Below are 18315 nucleotides of genomic sequence, written 5' to 3'. Positions count from 1 at the left end.
AGGTAGCACGTACAAAAGATCAAATTGAACACCTGCAATCTTCTCTCTTCCTTCCTTCCTTATTTCTTTTTCTTTATTATATTCTACAAAGCATAAACCATAACGTTTCCTATACTAAGGAGAATATTGGCCTCTTTAAACTAACTCGTGATAATTAATTCTGTATATTGATATTTACATTTACGATAAGGTTACACAGCGTGACGAATCATTTTCCTTAGAAATTTATATTCGTTTATAATCAATTTGTATATACAATATATCAATGATATAACTTTAGATGAAAAAAAAAAGAAAAATAAATAAAATATAATTAATTGAAACAATAAACGTTTATATTTTATATATATATATATATATATATTATATATATAGATCGTACAAGTAATGTTAATTTAAATTCTTTATATATAACTTTATAATATTATTATTAAATTAATATAATATTAAATTTAATATTAATATTAATATTATTATTAATATTATAAAATATGTAATATATTAATATATAATAATATATTATTAATATTATATTAATATTAATATTTAATTTTTATATTTAATTTAATTTAATATTTATATTTAATTTTTATATTTAATTTAATATAATTATTAAATTAATATAATATATAATAAATATATATATTTATTAAAAATTGAATAAATTTCTAAAAGCTCTATAAAAAAAAAATTAAAATAAACAAGAATAAAAATGAAACACGAAACGATATCGTATCCATTAAACGTTTTAATAAATAAAACAAATCGTAACGTAAGTTTTTTCTCAGGTGTAAATTTTCGAAATTCATCAAAATTTTCATAGAAACGTATTTACAATCTATAGAAGAAAATATATAAACATCCTATATCTGTACGAGCAAAATGAAATCATAAAAATAAAATCATTTGTAGAAATATTTTCGTAGTACCATAGACATAGCAATTCTCTTCTGTAAGAACCATAATTTCTCGACATTGTCGAGAAAGTAATATAAGACCATTACCGTCCGTTCCAGGTAACACAAGAGAAAAATAAAAGGAATTCGTGAAAGAAGAATCTAATCCGAGTATCCGGATTACTCGCTACGAAAATTACATTTCTTAAACTAGTAGCTTCTCTCTGTTTGGTACAACCTTTAAAGGGGGGTTGGGGCGGGTTACAACCTTTTGATAACACATTATTTCAATATACCTTTTTGTATCGAAGAAAAATGAGATATTTGAAAAAAAAATATTTCTTACAACAAATCTTGTTCTTCTTCCACAAAATTCGAATATTATAATTGGTACAACCTTTAAGGGGGGGGGAGGTACAACCTTTTGATAACACATTATTTCAATATACCTTTTTGTATCGAAGAAAAATGAGATATTTGAAAAAAAAATATTTTTTACAACACGTCTTTTTCTTCCTCCACAAAATTCGAATATTATAATATGATATTCGAATTATTTACTAAAACAAAAAAACGAAAAGAAATAAAACAACACTCACTTTTCGAAGTCTTTCTAATTCCTCGATATTCACGTTGGACTGGTCCGACTATAAAAAAAAAAAAGAAAAGAAAGGAGAAATTAATTATTTTCAGCTTACATGGTAAAATATCGTAGACATTTTGATTAGTAAATATTGTTTATACAGATACATTATTTACATTATTTACATAATAGATTTAATTATGTTATTATTTTAATTATTTTTTATTATTTAGTTTATTAGACATAATTATTTACATAATTAGATACATTATAAATAGCTTTTTATAATGTATCTATTTTGTAATAATTATTCTTTTTGTTTTCTTTTTATTTTAAATCAACTGTCATGGCGTCTTTATGCAATTCTAACTTAATCTTGATACAAAAGCAAAAGATACGAGAAAGAATTCGATAACGATACGTAATGTTATAAAAAAAAAGAAAAAAGGAAAGAAAAAAGGCTATTAAAAGAGAAATAAAAAAGGAAATAAATAAAACGCGATAACTTACTTCGATAGGAACTGATGCATCACAAATTGCGATTTGGTTATTTTTCTCGGCGCTAGTTCGATTATTCGAATTCGTATTGGTGGTCGTCATAGTTGTTGTTGTTGTTGTCATCGTTGTGGTCGTAGTTTTTTCACAACGAAAGTCGAGTAAGGAAAAAAAATTATTGTTCCTATCGTCCACGTTGCATTCAGACGTTTCCTCGATGATGGTATTGTTGTTGTGTAATTCATAATCCAGGGATTTGCAATCACGAACGTTTTTGACGAGTGAACGCGCAAATGAGCTTTTGAAAAAATGACAATGAGCCGATACTTCGTTACCTATTGCGAATTGCACTTTTGACAAGGACGATGCACTTTCCACAGCCATATTTTTTTTTTCCTTTCTACCTCTCCCTTGTTTCTTTTTCTATAGATCGAAAATAATTAAACTCTGGTATGCCGGGACAAATATAAAAAAAATGTTGCAAAGACAAACGACGATTCAAAATGCATCAACGATCGAGAGATGCTTCGATTTATCGATATGTATCATAACTCGCGCGAATCGATTATTTTTTATTAATTACCAGCACAAATTATAATATTCACTGTTAATTATTTTCAGATTATGTACTTTGTAGTCGATTATTATTTTTTTTCTTTTTTTTTTTTTTACACGAATTTATTCACTTCTCGAAGAATACCGATCGATCTTAAAATACGACGATGAGAAAGAGAACGTGAAATAACCACCTCTCTGATTGAGAAGAAACCACCCCTCTGGATGAGAAGAGGAACGAGAAGAGGTCGATACTACCTCATCTCAAAACGTCGCGCCGAGTACTGAGCCGACATGGCGGCTTCGATACGCGCCAAGCCTCCCTCAGGCGCTTCCCACCTTCGTTGATGCGCGCGCATCACAACTGAGTCACGTGATCACAGCGCCAATTGCTTATTTATTTGAAGTAAGCTTAAACATATTCAATATTCTGTACAATATCTAATACGTTAAAAATTTGCAAAATTCATAAATATTTCATATTTTTTCTTTATAATATTAGTTAATTTGTAATGGACTGATCTTATGAATTACATATATATATATTTAATTATAAATAATCTCTCAAACAAATTTCATTAGTAAATTCAATTTTTATCAATATCTCAACAATTTATATTTTACATATATTAACATTGACTTATATACCATATACAAAAATATAAATTATCTCTTTCCTTATATGTTATTACAGCTTAAAAATTAATTCGCACACGATAATTACTTCATTATAATATATATATATTTTTTCTGTAATAAGAAACCTTATTCAAATATAATATTTTCAAGGACTTACATTGAGTTTCGTCAGTTTTAAATTATTGAACCGATGAAACTTGACAAGGTGGTGGAATATTTTCACGAAACTTTGATTCTTACTCTTCTTTAAATTTCTCTACTACGTGACTTTAATTTACAATTTTTTTCTCTTGTCCATTCAAATCAATATCATCAGAATCAAAATTATCATTTCTAGCAAAATCCAAATTTTGTTTGGCTTTTGCATAAAACGCTCCTAATTTCAATCTATACTGTTCTTCGAAAGCGAGATTAGCTTTCTCTTCAACTGTTTCGAAAAACTGGAAAAAATTAATATATATATATATATATACATTATTTAAGTATTAAAATTATTGTACGAAAATGAAATTCTATTATAATAGATTCTCCAGAAGGATTTTTTTCATGATATAACATTGGATATGTTCTAGTAATCATAACTTTAAGTTTTCCAACTAAACCACCACTAGGGCATACATTTTTTAATTTAATTAGCATAGGTCCAAGACAATGTGTATACCCTAATTTAGTATCCCATTTAGTTCTTCTGGTTAAATTGGTATGAATTCTTAATGATACATCGTGTGGAATCTAATTGATAAGATATAATAATATTAAAATAATATCAATCATAAAAAAGAAAAATGTCATTAAATTTTGTAATCATACATACTCTCTTCTAAAGGAGAGCCTGATCAAGATTCAACAACTCTGCTTCAAATATCATTAATTTTGTACCTTCGCGTATTTTTCCAGATGTTACGTAACTCATCATGGTTGTATCAATAAAAGCAGGAATGCTATACCATCCATCTGTTAATATTATTTTCCAATAATTTATGTTTGATACTATTGTACTAGATTCTTTATTTTTGTCATCTCTGGACTGTACGTAAAAATGAAAATACATTGACTAATTTTTTAAAGAAATATAATGAAATTTATTTTTTATTAATATATATTTACCTCAGTAATAGATAATACACATAAAACCATTCGTTTGGATGCACAATCATCTTTTTCCAATATCCTTCTTAAACATGACCTTTGCGATCTATCAATTTTACAATCGTAACGATATTTAAGTTGTATCATAACATTAGCTAGTGTCAATAGACCCATATTATAATAATAATACAATAATACTATATTTACCTAGATATGCAAATAAAATTAAATTTAAATCCATGGTATTAGTTTCCAAATAATCCATTTGTAATTTTCAATTCAATTTCTAGGAATAAGACTCAGATAAATTCCTGGATTTGCAAGAAAGGATCATTTAATTTTAGAGATTCCTATACAATTATCTTTATCTGATATAAGATATCCACCATCTTCTATCACCAAACCACTTGAATTATAGTAAATGATTTCTTCTCTATAGAAAATATAAATAATTAGTATTACATAAAATGAGTTAAATAGGAAAATACTAAGAAGACTGTTTGTACTTTACCTATAAAAATCAATACAGCGAAATTTTAATGATAAAGTTGTAGTAAATGTGATTGTTAAAATTTCTTATGATATACCTCGATCGATAAGCTATAGAAAAAAAAAGTGTTAATTTAAATTGTGAATTTAAAAAATCAAATGTTAATATACATTACGTTACTAACTTGTTCTGAAATAGCTTCAAGACACTTTCGCAATATATCTGTCACATTATCATCATTTTCCACAGCGAAGCGCTAGCACAAACTTAATCTATGCTAGCAAACAAGCATCAGAGAAAAACAGCGCACCGCTATTAATTTTCAGAAGAATATTTTTCTTCTCTTTATCCCTATATGTATCCATAGCTACAATATCATTTTCACTATCTTGATTATTCAATCCAATTTTAACAACGTTCATGTTAGCAAAAGTATTCTTAAAAATTCTCCTTTTAGTTCTTCATCTCATTCTTGTATAATTTATTACAGGAGACGTCGATGTAGGTTCTTCAAATATATTCTTAAAATGTGAATTATTTGGAATACATTCTTTTAAATAAACAGTTTGTTCGATCTAAAATATAATCAATAATATTACATTATTATACACGTATGTAACCAACACATACAAAAATATACATTCTTATTAAATGAAATCAAATTAATTACACTTTCTGATGATTTTATAGGAAAACTTTTATTCATTTGAGATGTTTCTAAATCAGATGTCCACTGCTCATTAATCTTTGATATAAATGGTAATAAACTTAACAGTGTACTTGGAATAACTGCTGGTTTCTCTACACTTGGAGTCCTATTTCAAAAAAAAATATATATACATACATATATATACTTATACTATATGATACGTATTTTTATTAAATAATAAAATATGTAAATATTATATATCTTACTGGAATAGTTTATTGGTATCTAATAAAAACGTTTCAGAGATATTCAAAAACGAAGTCTTTTAACAGTTTTTGAAACATTAGGTGTATAACATATTAAATCATTTTCATTTGTATTCTCATTCTCATTATCTGAAAAATATTATTCATATATAAATATATACATATATATGATTTAAAATATTATAATGATAAATGAATTAAGTTAACAAATATTACCTGAAAATAATTCACTCGAATTAGCCGTACAATTAGTGTCTTCTGATACATAGCCATTTGTTGTGTTTTCTGTAATATTTCCTTCACTATTTTTTATAGGAGTAAATATTCATGAGTAAGTTCTTCTGTATTGACATCCATAATCAAATTTATGGTATTGAGATTTAATTATTTTTAAATGATTCAAACGATGACCTAAAATATATCATTAAATCAGTTCAATTCTCACCTGAGATCTAAAACCAAATAAAAAAATATCATCATCAATGAATATAAAATATTTTGCAGATACAATATATATATATATATTAATTATAAGCAATATTAATAATAATTCAAACTATATACAATTAATATATGTGAATTAATTTATGCAAATATTAATTTTTTAAACAATTATTTTCAATCCAATAATTTAACATTCAAATGCCGGAAATCATAGATGAATTTTTACCTAGATACTATTTAGTATTATCAATGAATTTTCATATAGATACACAATTTTGTAAATCTATTATTTTAGAATATTTTTTTATAATATATAAATATCTAATATACGTATATATATATATATTAAGTTGTGTTTTATAATTCAAACAAATTTGATAATAAATAAGAAATACATTATACAATGTTACTATGTGAGGTTAGGAATATTTAGTTTTTATAGTTAGACTTACCGATCAATATTTACTTTAAACGAAATTGTTAATTGATTGCAATTCTCAATCTGGGGGAATCTAATATGAATATAATAGTATTTACATTTAAATAATAATATTTAATACTCTTACTTAAGAAAAGTAATATAAGAAAAAAAATGTCACTATGGTACGCACGCGACATGCAAACTAACCTTATTCTGGTTTCCAATGAAGTATTAGTCCAGTCAACGAGGGCCGTTTCCTCCATGTCTCAGGAAAGAGGGTAAGAACTTGATATAAGGGTAAATAGACGACGCTGAATCGAATGGTGCTATTTTGTTTTGCAATTTGATTTCAGCGTCTTAAAAAAAGGGTAAAAAATAGCATTATCTTAGAATCTAGGCATTTAATCGAAAAAAGCTTCAAACAAAAGTTGTAGAGATTTGAAAAATACATAAAAAATGTTTTAAAGTTTATCTTCGTATTTGTAAAAATAAGCGAGAAAGAGTGGTAAAAGTAATTCTAAGAGTGGGGAAGCAAGTCCCGCCTCTCAATCGGCTTTTACACGCGAGCGGGCTAGTGTGAGTGCGAGCGTTCGTGTGTACTAATACATAAACGAAGGATCTTCGACAATCTTCGGGTCTCTCGGTCTTGAACGCGAGTGCGAGTGAGAGAAGAAACCGATATTTCCCCTTTCTATTTGTTTAGGCGATAGCGAGTATTATTGTCTTGGCCATCGATTGTTGAGCGTTCTGTATACGAGTGCGAGTGAGACAATAAACTGATATTTCTCTTTTTATATTTTTTCTTTCTGTAGCGAGAATTTTACGTCTTGGCCATCGAGTGTCGAGCGTTCTGTATACGAGTGCGAGTGAGAAAGAAAACCGATATTTCTCTCTTTCTATTTTTTCACTCGGTAGCCAGAATTTTACGTCTTGGCCATCGTGCGTCGAGCGTTCTGTATATCTATATATATCGGCGTATAAGCGCGGCGTTTTAAATCGAATCTTGATGCTTATGGCACGCCGTTACTTTATTTATTGTCAAAAATAATGAACGCTCTTCAGCTTGTGGCGGACTGCTTGCACAATGGATGCCGGACGAAGTGGGGAGGAAGCTCCCGGATCCGGCTCGAAGGACCAAATTTTAATGTTGAACGACCGACGCCTTGTATCGGTACTCCGGTGATTTTCTTGTCGTTAAAAATGCACTTATAGATGGATGTTAGGAATCGTTTATTTATGAGGAATGAGGGTAGGTGAAAATAAATTAATGTAAGATTTTATGTATAATGGTGATATATATTTAATGATAATAATAAGGTAGTATTTATTAATAAATACTTAACAAGGTATAATGTTTTTAAGAGATAGAATGGTAAGTATCTATAATCTAAACTAATGCTACGATATACTAAGTGTAACTCTCTACGTCCGCAAACAACCACAAGGAACACCCGAATCCGACTCGTCATCGCCTATCGTAATCCTTCGCCGTTCCCCGTTGTCTTCCGTTACACTTTTCCCTCGTCGTCTCAATCAAAAAACTACCACAGAACGCACCACCAGTCCTTTCCGTCGCCTACTTATACCCTACATCCCCTCCATCGTCTCTCGTTGCTTCTTCTAGAAATTTCCCGATGATTCACCATCATGAATAACGGCCTTTTCTTCACCTTAAAATCGAGAACGCTCAAGAGGCCTCGATGTAGCTATACGAAGGCGACAAAGTCCAGATGATGTGACCCTGAACCTAAACAAATATCCTAAGCAAATATCCTAACGCAACGGTCCCTATCTTTATTCTCGCCCGATGCGTTCTTTCATTCCTTTCTCACACTCATACCATTACATATTTATATCTATACTTTTAGATAATTCAAAACCCCGCATTAAAATATATTTTTTGAGCCCAGTCAGTACTAATAAAATTTCTGAAGGTAATAGAATATTAATTGTTAAGTAGCGCAAAGAAGGAAAAACATACGATGAAATAAGTAAATTTTTAAATATGAATAGATCTACGATACATTACATTATTAAAAAATCGAAATCTGAAGGTATTATAAAAAATATAATGAATACCGTTCAGGTCGACCAAAGAAGTTAGCGGAACGAGAAGAAAGAATTTTGATCCCTGAAATAAAAAAAAATCCCAAAATTACTGCTACAATACTTGCAACAGTAGTTAACTAGTACTTTAAGAAAGATGTACATCCATAATTATGTAGAAGAGTGCTACGTAAAAATGATTATTATGCTAGAGTGCTCAGAAAGAAGCCATACATTAATGATATTAATAAGAAGAAAAGATTAATATTCGCCAAAAATTTACTAGCAAAGATGTATCCTTCTGGAATAAAGTAATATTTTTCATTATTAGTAATATTTTAAATTTCGATTTTCCAAATACTTTTGTGGCTTTAGCAATCGTTACGTTTGTAAGAAATAAATCATATATATTTGATATTTATTTCGATTTGCTTGAAACTATATCTGTATAATCTAAAGAATCATACCTCCATCCAATGTTAATAATATGTCGGTAAGTGTTCTGTAATACACTTATTATAATTAATAAAATATTTCCTGCATAATGCTTAATTTATTGTTACGTCGTCGTGTAACTGCCTATCTCCGTATCTAGTTATAATAGTTACATGAACTCAATTCGTAAAAATATTTGGTTTAAAATTACATGCTAGTAAAGGGTTGCAGGGTCGTATTAAAGATACAAAATTATTTGAAAAAAAGTATATTGTCGGCAGGTATAAAAATCTACTGATATAATAATTGTTTAACGGACGCTGAACAACTTAATATTTAAATTAAACTATTTTGTTTAAACAGGAGAGGTGGGTAAAAGATAGGACTTATCGTCCTACCTAAATTCTTATTTAAAATAATAATACAAATGATAATTATAAACAATAAGTAATGTATTATGAAATTGAACGTCAGCAAATAAAATGGTTACTGTCTCGGATTTGATTAATATTCTTTTTTTACAATGTGATGCTTTTATAAAATGACAAAAATCTTTTACATTATCATCGTTCAACGTGATTAGTTTTGCTATAATATTTCAATGTTGTGAATTCATAAATAATCTCTGTTTTTTTATTTTTAGGAAAGCTATTATAAGTAATAATCATTTTTTTCGAAGAATAATAAACAATACTCGTTTTCGTCTATCGAACATTGACAATTAATACAAAATTTTACATCTTCAATATCTCAATGGGGTGTTATAAGCAAATAAGAATCAGAATTTCTATTTGTAATCTTCGAAATAATTTTCAAGCTCTATTTTACCAAAAAATACGCTGTCTAACAATACGTATCTAACAATACACACTAGAAATAAAAACTTCTTGTTCTCTTGTAAAGAATGTTGTGATGATACGGTGTTTTTCGATTAATCGATTATCTTCATAAAATTAATGTGATTAAAACTATTGTTATATACATACAAATTTATTTGTCCTGTGTTTATTTATATTCTAGTTATTACTACATATTTGTAGTCCAATTAGATTCTTTTTCTAAAGAAATTCATGAATTATAGACCAAAGCTCATGAAATTCCTAAGTTTGGCAAGTTTTACTACTTCATCGAGACTTAACTTTGCCATTCTTTCCTTTTTTTTCGGTTTTTCCGTTGTTTCCGTTGTTTCCGTTGAATCCGATGAATATCCCGTTTCTATTGTTTCAGTTGTTTCCATTGTTTCCGTTGTTTCAGTTGCTTCCATATTTTTCATTGATTCCATTGCGTTTATTGTTTAAATAACAACTAAGGTTTCTGTATTTTTATAAAAGGTGATTCGATAACTTGTTAGAATTTATTTTTTGTCCTTTGTTTCACCTTCGCTACCTGTCCTGAAGTGGAAATGGTCAGATGATCTGTCCAAATATATAGTGGCCAAAGGTACGTTATCCCCACCTTCTCGAGCCCTTGCACGCCCTCTCAACTCCACTAGCGCCGCATCAACCAAACCAATTCGGCGCGAAATACAAATTCATCACATGGATTAAATAACCCGAAAATTTAGCATGAAAATTGAAAATATTTTTAGTAGGAAAAACAAATATAATATATGTTATGGTATAATCAATTATTCAATAAACGAATATACGACGAATCTCATTCCAAGAAATCAGAAACCAGATTTGTGTAAGATTACAGAATATCGTTGAACTCAAAGAACAATATTATTTATATTGAACTAAGAAAACAAGAGTATTGGTAATATCAATTATAAATAGTATTCGTAAACATGTAATTCACGCGTTAATCAACTACCTGATAGTAAAAGAATCTTGTTATTTAAAAAATGTTTTTATTTGTGACTTTGTATGATTCTTGTAGAAAATTTAGTTGACGAATGATCGAGTAGTTTAACAATTAGTTTTATTTCATAGTCTTCTTAACATTCATAACTCTTCCAATCGTTGCAGTAGAAACAAATGTTTTTACTGTGTCTCCCAAGTTAGCAAATTGCTATCGACAATTATGTAATTTGAAATGCTAATCGCAACAAAGCAATTGCGACGTGCAGGAGGGTACTAAATTACCAGCTTTGTCTCATTTAATTTATACCTGCAATCCTGGATACAAAATAAGCAATTCCGGTGATGTATTTTGTGATCCAGAAGGAAACTGGTTAAATATTCCAGTTTGTACAGGTAAGATTATAAACTTTTGTTTTATAACGATAATTGTTTACTAATCATTTTCTTAATGATTCTTATATTATTTTAGAAATACGTTGCCAGTCATTGGCTTCAGCATCGACTAACGCTCAATGTACATTGAATGGTGAATGGGTATCTTGTGAATCTCCTGTTTTGCCTGGAACCATCGCAGAACTTAGTTGTCGCGACAGTTATATGGAAGTTGGAAAAGTTCAATCGAAACAAAACAATCAAGTTACATGTAATGATACAGGTCATTGGAAACCCCAACCAATGCGATGTTTCCCAAGTACGTAGGTTATTATTGCATATGTTAGTGGTGTCAGCATGATTTTTGTAACTTTTATGAGGAAAAATAACCCTTTTTCTTTCTAACCAAAATTATAATACGTACAAATACTTGTAATTAGAAATATCCTGATATCTATGTTAAGTGACTTAACACGTTAAAAGCTTTGAAACAGTTTGAAAAACCTAGACCTGTACGGTTTTATTCTTTTATAATATCATAGTATATTAAAGGAAAATTTTTTATAAACATATTATTAGAATATAGCATGCTAGATAACATATCTTAAAATTTAATTATTTAACAATTTCAGATAGTAAACATACAAATATTACCTATAATAATAATTACAAGGGTTCTAGTACAATGTGTAGCAAATTTCATTGAAATAGTGTAAAGAGTTAGTTATTTATGCCATATTTAATGCAGCGTTAATTCTTTAAATTAATTTATTTATTATACGGAAAATTTTCAATTAATCTAATAGTTAGAAAAAATTGCAATATTTTCGTCAATCATAGACGAGGCACATTTTTTTATCGATTATATTTTTACACGATCAACTCTATCAATTATATATAATCTATTTTTTAACTATTTAAGTTCATTATACACTGCTTCATGCTTTAAAAAGAAGAACAGCTAACTAACGCTAGTTTCTTATGTCACTTAAACAAAAATTAAAAGTAAAAACTTGATAATTTTTCAAATATGTATTTAATTTGATACACTAATAAATTTTTACGAGACAAAAAGTCAGTAATTTAAAATTTTATAAAATACATAATTTAATAGGAAAATATTTAAATTTTAAATTTCGTCTTAAAGAAAATACGTATTCAATTTGATATACAAATAAATTTTTGTGAGGCAAAGAATTTATATCAATTAATTATTCTAATTAATTTTATGGCGAGGCACAAAATTAATTCATTATTTTTCCTTTCGACTATATAATAATAGTTTCTATTAAAATGAATTATTGTTTTTCTTTTATTGAAGGTTCACTATTTTTGACAATAAATAAAAAAACTGCGTGCCATAAGCATCAAGATTCGATTTAAAAACGCCGCGCTTATACGCCGATATATATAGATATACAGAACGCTCGACGCACGATGGCCAAGACGTAAAATTCTGGCTACCGAGTGAAAAAATAGAAAGAGAGAAATATCGGTTTTCTTTCTAGCTCGCACTCGTATACAGAACGCTCGACACTCGATGGCCAAGACGTAAACTTCTGGCTACCGAGTGAAAAAATATAAAAAGAGAAATATCATTTTTCTTTCTCACTCGCACTCGTATACAGAACGATCAACAATCGATGGCCAAAACAAAAATACTAGTTATCGCCTAAACAAATAAAAAGAGAGAAATATTGGTTTGTTCTCTTACTCGCACTTTCATTCAAGACCGAGAGTCTTGAAGATTGCCGAAGATCCTTCGTTTATGTATTATTACACACGGACGCTTGCACGCACACTAGCCCGCTCGCGTGTAAAAGCCGACTGAGAGGCGGGACTTGCTTCCCCACTCTTACAATTACTTTTACCACTCTTTCTCGCTTATTTTTGCAAATACAAAGATAAATCATAGAACATTTTTTATGTATATTTTAATTCTCTACAACTTTTGTTTGGAACTTTTTTCGATTAAATGCCTAGATTCTAAGATAAAGCTATTTTTTACGTTTTTTTTTATGACGCTGAAGTCAAACTGCAAAAAAAATAGCACCATTCGATTCAGCGTCGTCAAATTACCCTTATATCAAGTTTGCAGAACTATGAAAGAATTAAGGAACTCTGGAAAAACTTCATTGGGCTATAGCTGTGAAAGATACTCTCTCGCTAAGGCGTTACAGGCGTTAAAAGAAAGAAATATCGATGACCAATAGGGAATCTGTGATTTAATAAGAAACGCCCAATGCCTCGTGCAATGGCATCTCTCTCAAAACTGCGGAAACTTATTTGTACTCCTAATACATTTTTGAAAACATAATTGAATTATATTTATTGTCAGATAAAGATTCTTATTTTGAATTTCCTTATCAGATTAATTTTTCCGAATTTGGAACTTATTGTTAGATCACTTGTCAAGTAAGGGGCTTATATACTTTGTCATAAAGGTCACATATAGAATCGTATCTAATCTATTTTGTGTATTGATAAGACGATATATTAAATACAATCGTAAAAATCTATGCCATCAGTGTTCCGTAAATTCTAATTCGTGAACATGCAACGCTCGGCGTTAGTTGTTATCATTTTATCGTGCCTTCTTTCCGAAAGTCTCGGTAGGATTAGTATAATTCAAAAATATATATTTGTATTACAATATAAAATATATAAATAAAAAGAAAAAAAACAAAAAGAATAAAATATAGTGAATTGAATAATTTTGATATTAGGAAAAGTAGGTTTCGGTCCAGGTGAACAAGATTGGGGATATGTGACCGTTAGAAAATATTCCCATATGTTCTGGTGGCTTTATTACACCACAGCAGACGTTCAATCGTATTATGAAAAACCCTTAGTGATTTGGTTGCAAGGTGGTCCTGGTGCATCCTCTACTTCTTATGGAAACTTCGAGGAACTTGGTCCTCTCGATACAAATTTGAAACCAAGAAATTACACGTGGGTAGGAATTTGTTTTTTTCTCATTTCAAACATTTCTAAATAAAAATAAATATCACAGAAATGCATTAAAAAATTCCAAATATTTATTTTCTAACAGGTTAAGGATTACAATGTTTTGTTCATTGATAATCCAGTTGGTGCAGGGTTTAGTTATGTTGAAAACTCATCAGCATATGCTCAAACAAACGAACAAATTGCTATTGATCTCGTCGAATGTATGAAAGGTTTTCTACAAAAATTACCAAAATTTTCTGATGTATCTACTTATATCCTAACCGAATCGTACGGTGGAAAGATGGGGGCTGAATTTGCTCTACTTTGGTATAAGGTCTGATCTTTCTTTTATTTTCTTATTTTTTTGTTATATAAAACGTACATTATAAAAAATTAATACTTATTATTAGATATTTTAGAATATATTTATAATTCATAGGACCCTAAAAATTCGTAAAAGAGAAAGTATTAAAGATAATGTTTCAAATAAAAATTATATTTACAACATTGTAGATATAAATAAATATAATATATAATAAAATAATACTATTAATTATTATAGAGATAATAATTTTTATTAGAATAATTATTATATATAAATCGGTGGTCTAACTACACTGTAGATTACTAGTTTCCGGTACGATTACTAAAATCAAGTCACGTAGGCACAGTTAGTAACATGGATGAGTGACTCCTCATAAGTATCCTCTGGTAGTAATGAATTAGTGTGAGAAGGTGTTAATAAAAAAGTGCTTGGAACCCGTAAAAAAACAAACTATTATAATGTATATAAATAAAATATATATATATATATATTAATATAATATTTAAATAATATATTACATAAAAAATATAAATTAAAATAATATCAAAATTTTTGATAAAATAAAAATATCAATAAATAATAATAATATAATATATATAAATATAATAAATAATACAATCGTATTATTACAAATATAAAATAAAGTATAATATAATATTTAACTTCATTATTGTCTCTTTTACTGGTTTAAGGGGTCTTACGATCTATTTGCATTACTATACAATATTTATGAACACAAAAGTATAATAACAAACAAATATATACAATGATCATAACCAAACAATTATGACAATAATACTCAACATATTAATATAAACATATCAGGTATATTACTAAAATATAATATATTAAATTTATAGGAACAGCAAGCAGGTACTATTAAAAGTAACCTAAAAGGGATTGGCCTTGGCGATGCTTGGATATCTCCAATCGATTCTGTTCTCACTTGGGCACCTTTTTTACTTAGCACGGTAATGCTATAGAGTCAATTGTTCCACGATTATACACGATCAATCATCATAACTATCATGTTAAGATAAATTTCATATTCAATATGTTTAGGGTATGATCGATTCTAATGGTTATAGAAAAATAGAAATATTAGCCAACGCAACTAGAGATGCCGTTAATAGTGGTCGATGGTCAATGGCCACTTCTTTACGGGAACATACAAAAAATACCATTCTCCAAGTTACAGATAATATCGATTTCTATAACATTCTAACAAAACTGTCCCCTTCCTATGGACCTTCTCAAACTCTCGGGAAATTATCATCATTTTATACTGAAGGAGGTGATCATATTTTTTCAATTTTATCAATGTAATGACATTTAAAAAAATATACAACAACATTCTGATCTCTGATAACGTTAATAAATTATTAGTAAACTTCGTTAGCATGCTACAATATAACCAGCACAATTAAATAATGATAATAATAATAACAGCTTGTCAAGAAAGTACATAATTGAATTTAATTTACAAAATAACATGCGTATCAAAATTCGAAAGGCAATAATTTGTGAAAAGTATGAAAAATATGTTATTATTTAATTCTTTAAAGATTATTCGAGCTATAGTAACTTCTGAATAAATCTGACAATAGTCCGTCCATTCGAATTGTCTCAACAAATTTAATACGAAAGATACATATAAATGAAGATAATAATAATAATAATAATCTATTAATACGACAGATGCTAAATATCACAATTTGATTCTACGGGACAGTAAAAATTTAGAGGATTTGATGAACGGACCAGTAATAACTGCACTTGGTCTTAAAACTTTTCATGGTCGACAATCTGACATGGTGTTCAATATGTTGCGAGAGGATTTTATGAAACCGGTTGTCGATAAAGGTAATTCTCTTTCACACAATTGTAATACATACATTTGAGTCGTTTATTTTGAAAGTGGCCTAACTCCATTTAACCTTAAATTGAGATATTTAAAGGTTTGCGTTTCAATGCAATTAAAAATATATGTAAAGAATAACAATGAGTTATGTTGCTTAAGTGTATCTAAAGGTTTTAAATTTACAGTTCCTATTAAAATAATGGCAATTATTAAGTGAATAATATGCGTTTTCTTACCAAGAATGGAGTTAGGCCACTTTCAAAATTAACAACCAGATTCGTTATAAAATTTGAAGAAACCGAAGTCCATTCAACATAATTTAAGATGCTTCAAATTGCGAGAAAACAATACTTATTTTATTTTACATATCTTTATAAGACTTTAAAAATATAAATTACGCGATTCCAAACATTTTTTACAAACATAAATTACAAAACAATTTTTTATTTTTTTTCTCAAGTATATTCTTTCTTTCTTCTTCTTCGTGAGTATAAATGGAGTTAGGCCACTTTCAAAATAAACGGTTCAGTAATTCAACTAACTCTGAAAACTTATGCGTCCAGAATTACCGTATTTACTCAATATAAAAAATCTTAAATGCTTTATTGATAGATAATTTGAAGCTGTACATGTTACCGTGGGTAACTGGAAATAATTGACAAATGGAGTAGGCCACTTTCAAAATAAACGGCTCATTTATATTATACAATGAGCACTTCAAAAATCTAACAATGAGATTTTATACATCCGATAATTTATCCTCCTATTGTGTATCGCGATAATAATAGTTGTTATCTTTTGTTTAATCCAACTGTAACTGCTTCACGACAACACACACTTTAAAACGATGCAAATAAAATGTTGATTTATTGATTTATTGATTTATTTATTAATAAATATTATTTATTGTAAATTAAATATCGCGAAAAACCTTTTTTATTATATTATATTATTATATTATTAATTATCTGCATCGAATTAGATAAAAATGTTACTTCATTATTATAACGTAAAACTAACCTAACCTAATATTATCGTATTTTCAAGTGGAATTTTTACTGAACGAAACAAATTTTAATGTCGTCGTGTACACTGGACAATTGGATCTCGTCGTTGATATTCCAGGCACGAATTTTTTATTCATACTACATCTTTACTATATTTTTTTTTTATTATTTTGGAATAAATATTCGAATGAAATTTGAAATTTATAGGCACAGTACTCTGGATTGATAACATGCATTGGATAAATTCTTACAATTGGCACAACGCTAAAAGATTTTCATTGGTTTCTGATCACATTATCGAAGGTTACTCTAAACATTATGATAATTTTGGATTGTATTGGGTCAACAGAGCAGGACACATGGTATTTATATATATTTCTTATATTCATTTATTTTAAATGTATTTGTCGATGATTAGGAAATTGATCTAAAATAACAAGTCGTATTATTTTTTCTTTAAAAATAAAATATATATTTTAATATCTAGGTTTCAACTATTTTAATAATTTTCTTTTAATTATAAGACAAATATAAACAAGTATGGAATTTTTTGCGAATGCATGTATGATTCATTTGTTTTTTCTTATAAAAATATAATTATATGTAATATTTTTGAAAAAATCTTATAGAAACGTATTAACTATTTTTGAAATCATAACGAAATATATTTTACACATTTATATATATATATATATATTTACATATTGATTTTTGAACACAATATTCGTGTGATTAAATATATTTCTTAACCACACACACAACTGAAATAACTTATGTTAGATTAATTTCATAATTATCGGCTTAATTATTGAATAGATAATCTTCAATAAATAATAAATTTTAGGTACCAAAAGACAATCCTGCAGCCATGGAAAAAATATTAAAAGATTTGACAAAAAATGCAAACGCTAAATAATTTTGACAATTGTTTGTAATACTTAAATAATCATTTCACCCAGTACTCTAATAAAAATATAATTAAGCATGA

General features: G+C 28.0%; 2 protein-coding genes and 1 long non-coding RNA gene across 8 annotated transcripts; 1 reads left to right on the top strand and 2 right to left on the bottom strand.

Moving 5' to 3' along the window:
- Positions 1 to 1495: 1495 nt before the first annotated feature.
- LOC122526177 (putative transcriptional regulator cudA) lies at positions 1496 to 2936 on the bottom strand (the record flags this gene model as incomplete). Its single annotated transcript, XM_043649388.1, is given in 2 exon segments — positions 1496 to 1543; positions 1990 to 2936. Coding segments are annotated over 2 exon segments (417 nt in total), but the record flags the coding sequence as incomplete, so codon positions are not given.
- A 477-nt stretch (positions 2937 to 3413) lies between these two features.
- Positions 3414 to 5978, bottom strand: LOC122526178. 4 transcript variants are annotated; one of them, XR_006305977.1, is made up of 10 exons: positions 5879 to 5978; positions 5663 to 5791; positions 5418 to 5562; positions 4932 to 5322; positions 4769 to 4857; positions 4465 to 4690; positions 4276 to 4363; positions 3983 to 4195; positions 3787 to 3900; positions 3414 to 3608 (listed from the first exon to the last, which is right to left on the bottom strand). It is a non-coding gene; the product is annotated as an uncharacterized LOC122526178 (long non-coding RNA). The 4 variants fall into 4 exon arrangements; XR_006305978.1 differs by having other exon boundaries at positions 3830 to 3900; XR_006305975.1 differs by lacking the exon at positions 3414 to 3608 and having other exon boundaries at positions 3733 to 3900.
- A 6988-nt stretch (positions 5979 to 12966) lies between these two features.
- On the top strand, positions 12967 to 18315 carry LOC122526174 (retinoid-inducible serine carboxypeptidase-like). Of its 3 annotated transcripts, XM_043649385.1 has the most exons (10): positions 12967 to 13001; positions 13277 to 13797; positions 13912 to 14141; positions 14238 to 14468; positions 15320 to 15430; positions 15522 to 15753; positions 16158 to 16322; positions 17368 to 17445; positions 17535 to 17689; positions 18172 to 18315. In XM_043649385.1, exons 2-10 carry the CDS (start codon positions 13740 to 13742, stop codon positions 18241 to 18243), a joined length of 1332 nt encoding a protein of 443 aa, XP_043505320.1. In that variant the 5' UTR covers positions 12967 to 13001; positions 13277 to 13739; the 3' UTR covers positions 18244 to 18315. The 3 variants fall into 3 exon arrangements, with proteins under 3 accessions (XP_043505320.1, XP_043505317.1, XP_043505321.1); XM_043649382.1 differs by lacking the exon at positions 12967 to 13001 and having other exon boundaries at positions 13246 to 13797; XM_043649386.1 differs by lacking the exons at positions 12967 to 13001; positions 17368 to 17445 and having other exon boundaries at positions 13246 to 13797.

This window comes from Polistes fuscatus, unplaced genomic scaffold (genome assembly GCF_010416935.1).
Source record: "Polistes fuscatus isolate 324 unplaced genomic scaffold, CU_Pfus_HIC Scaffold108, whole genome shotgun sequence".
NCBI lineage: Eukaryota > Metazoa > Arthropoda > Insecta > Hymenoptera > Vespidae > Polistes > Polistes fuscatus.
Note: the sequence above shows the minus strand (reverse complement) of the source record. Positions and strands in the feature narration are given on the sequence as shown.

Coding starts and splice junctions, on each gene's coding strand:
- LOC122526174 (XM_043649385.1), top strand. CDS start 13,740: ATGCAACGCTCGGCGTTAGTTGTTATCATTTTATCGTGCCTTCTTTCC. Junction 15,754..16,157: donor ATCATTTTATACTGAAGGAG/GTGATCATATTT, acceptor TTAATACGACAG/ATGCTAAATATCACAATTTG. Junction 17,446..17,534: donor TCTCGTCGTTGATATTCCAG/GCACGAATTTTT, acceptor TGAAATTTATAG/GCACAGTACTCTGGATTGAT.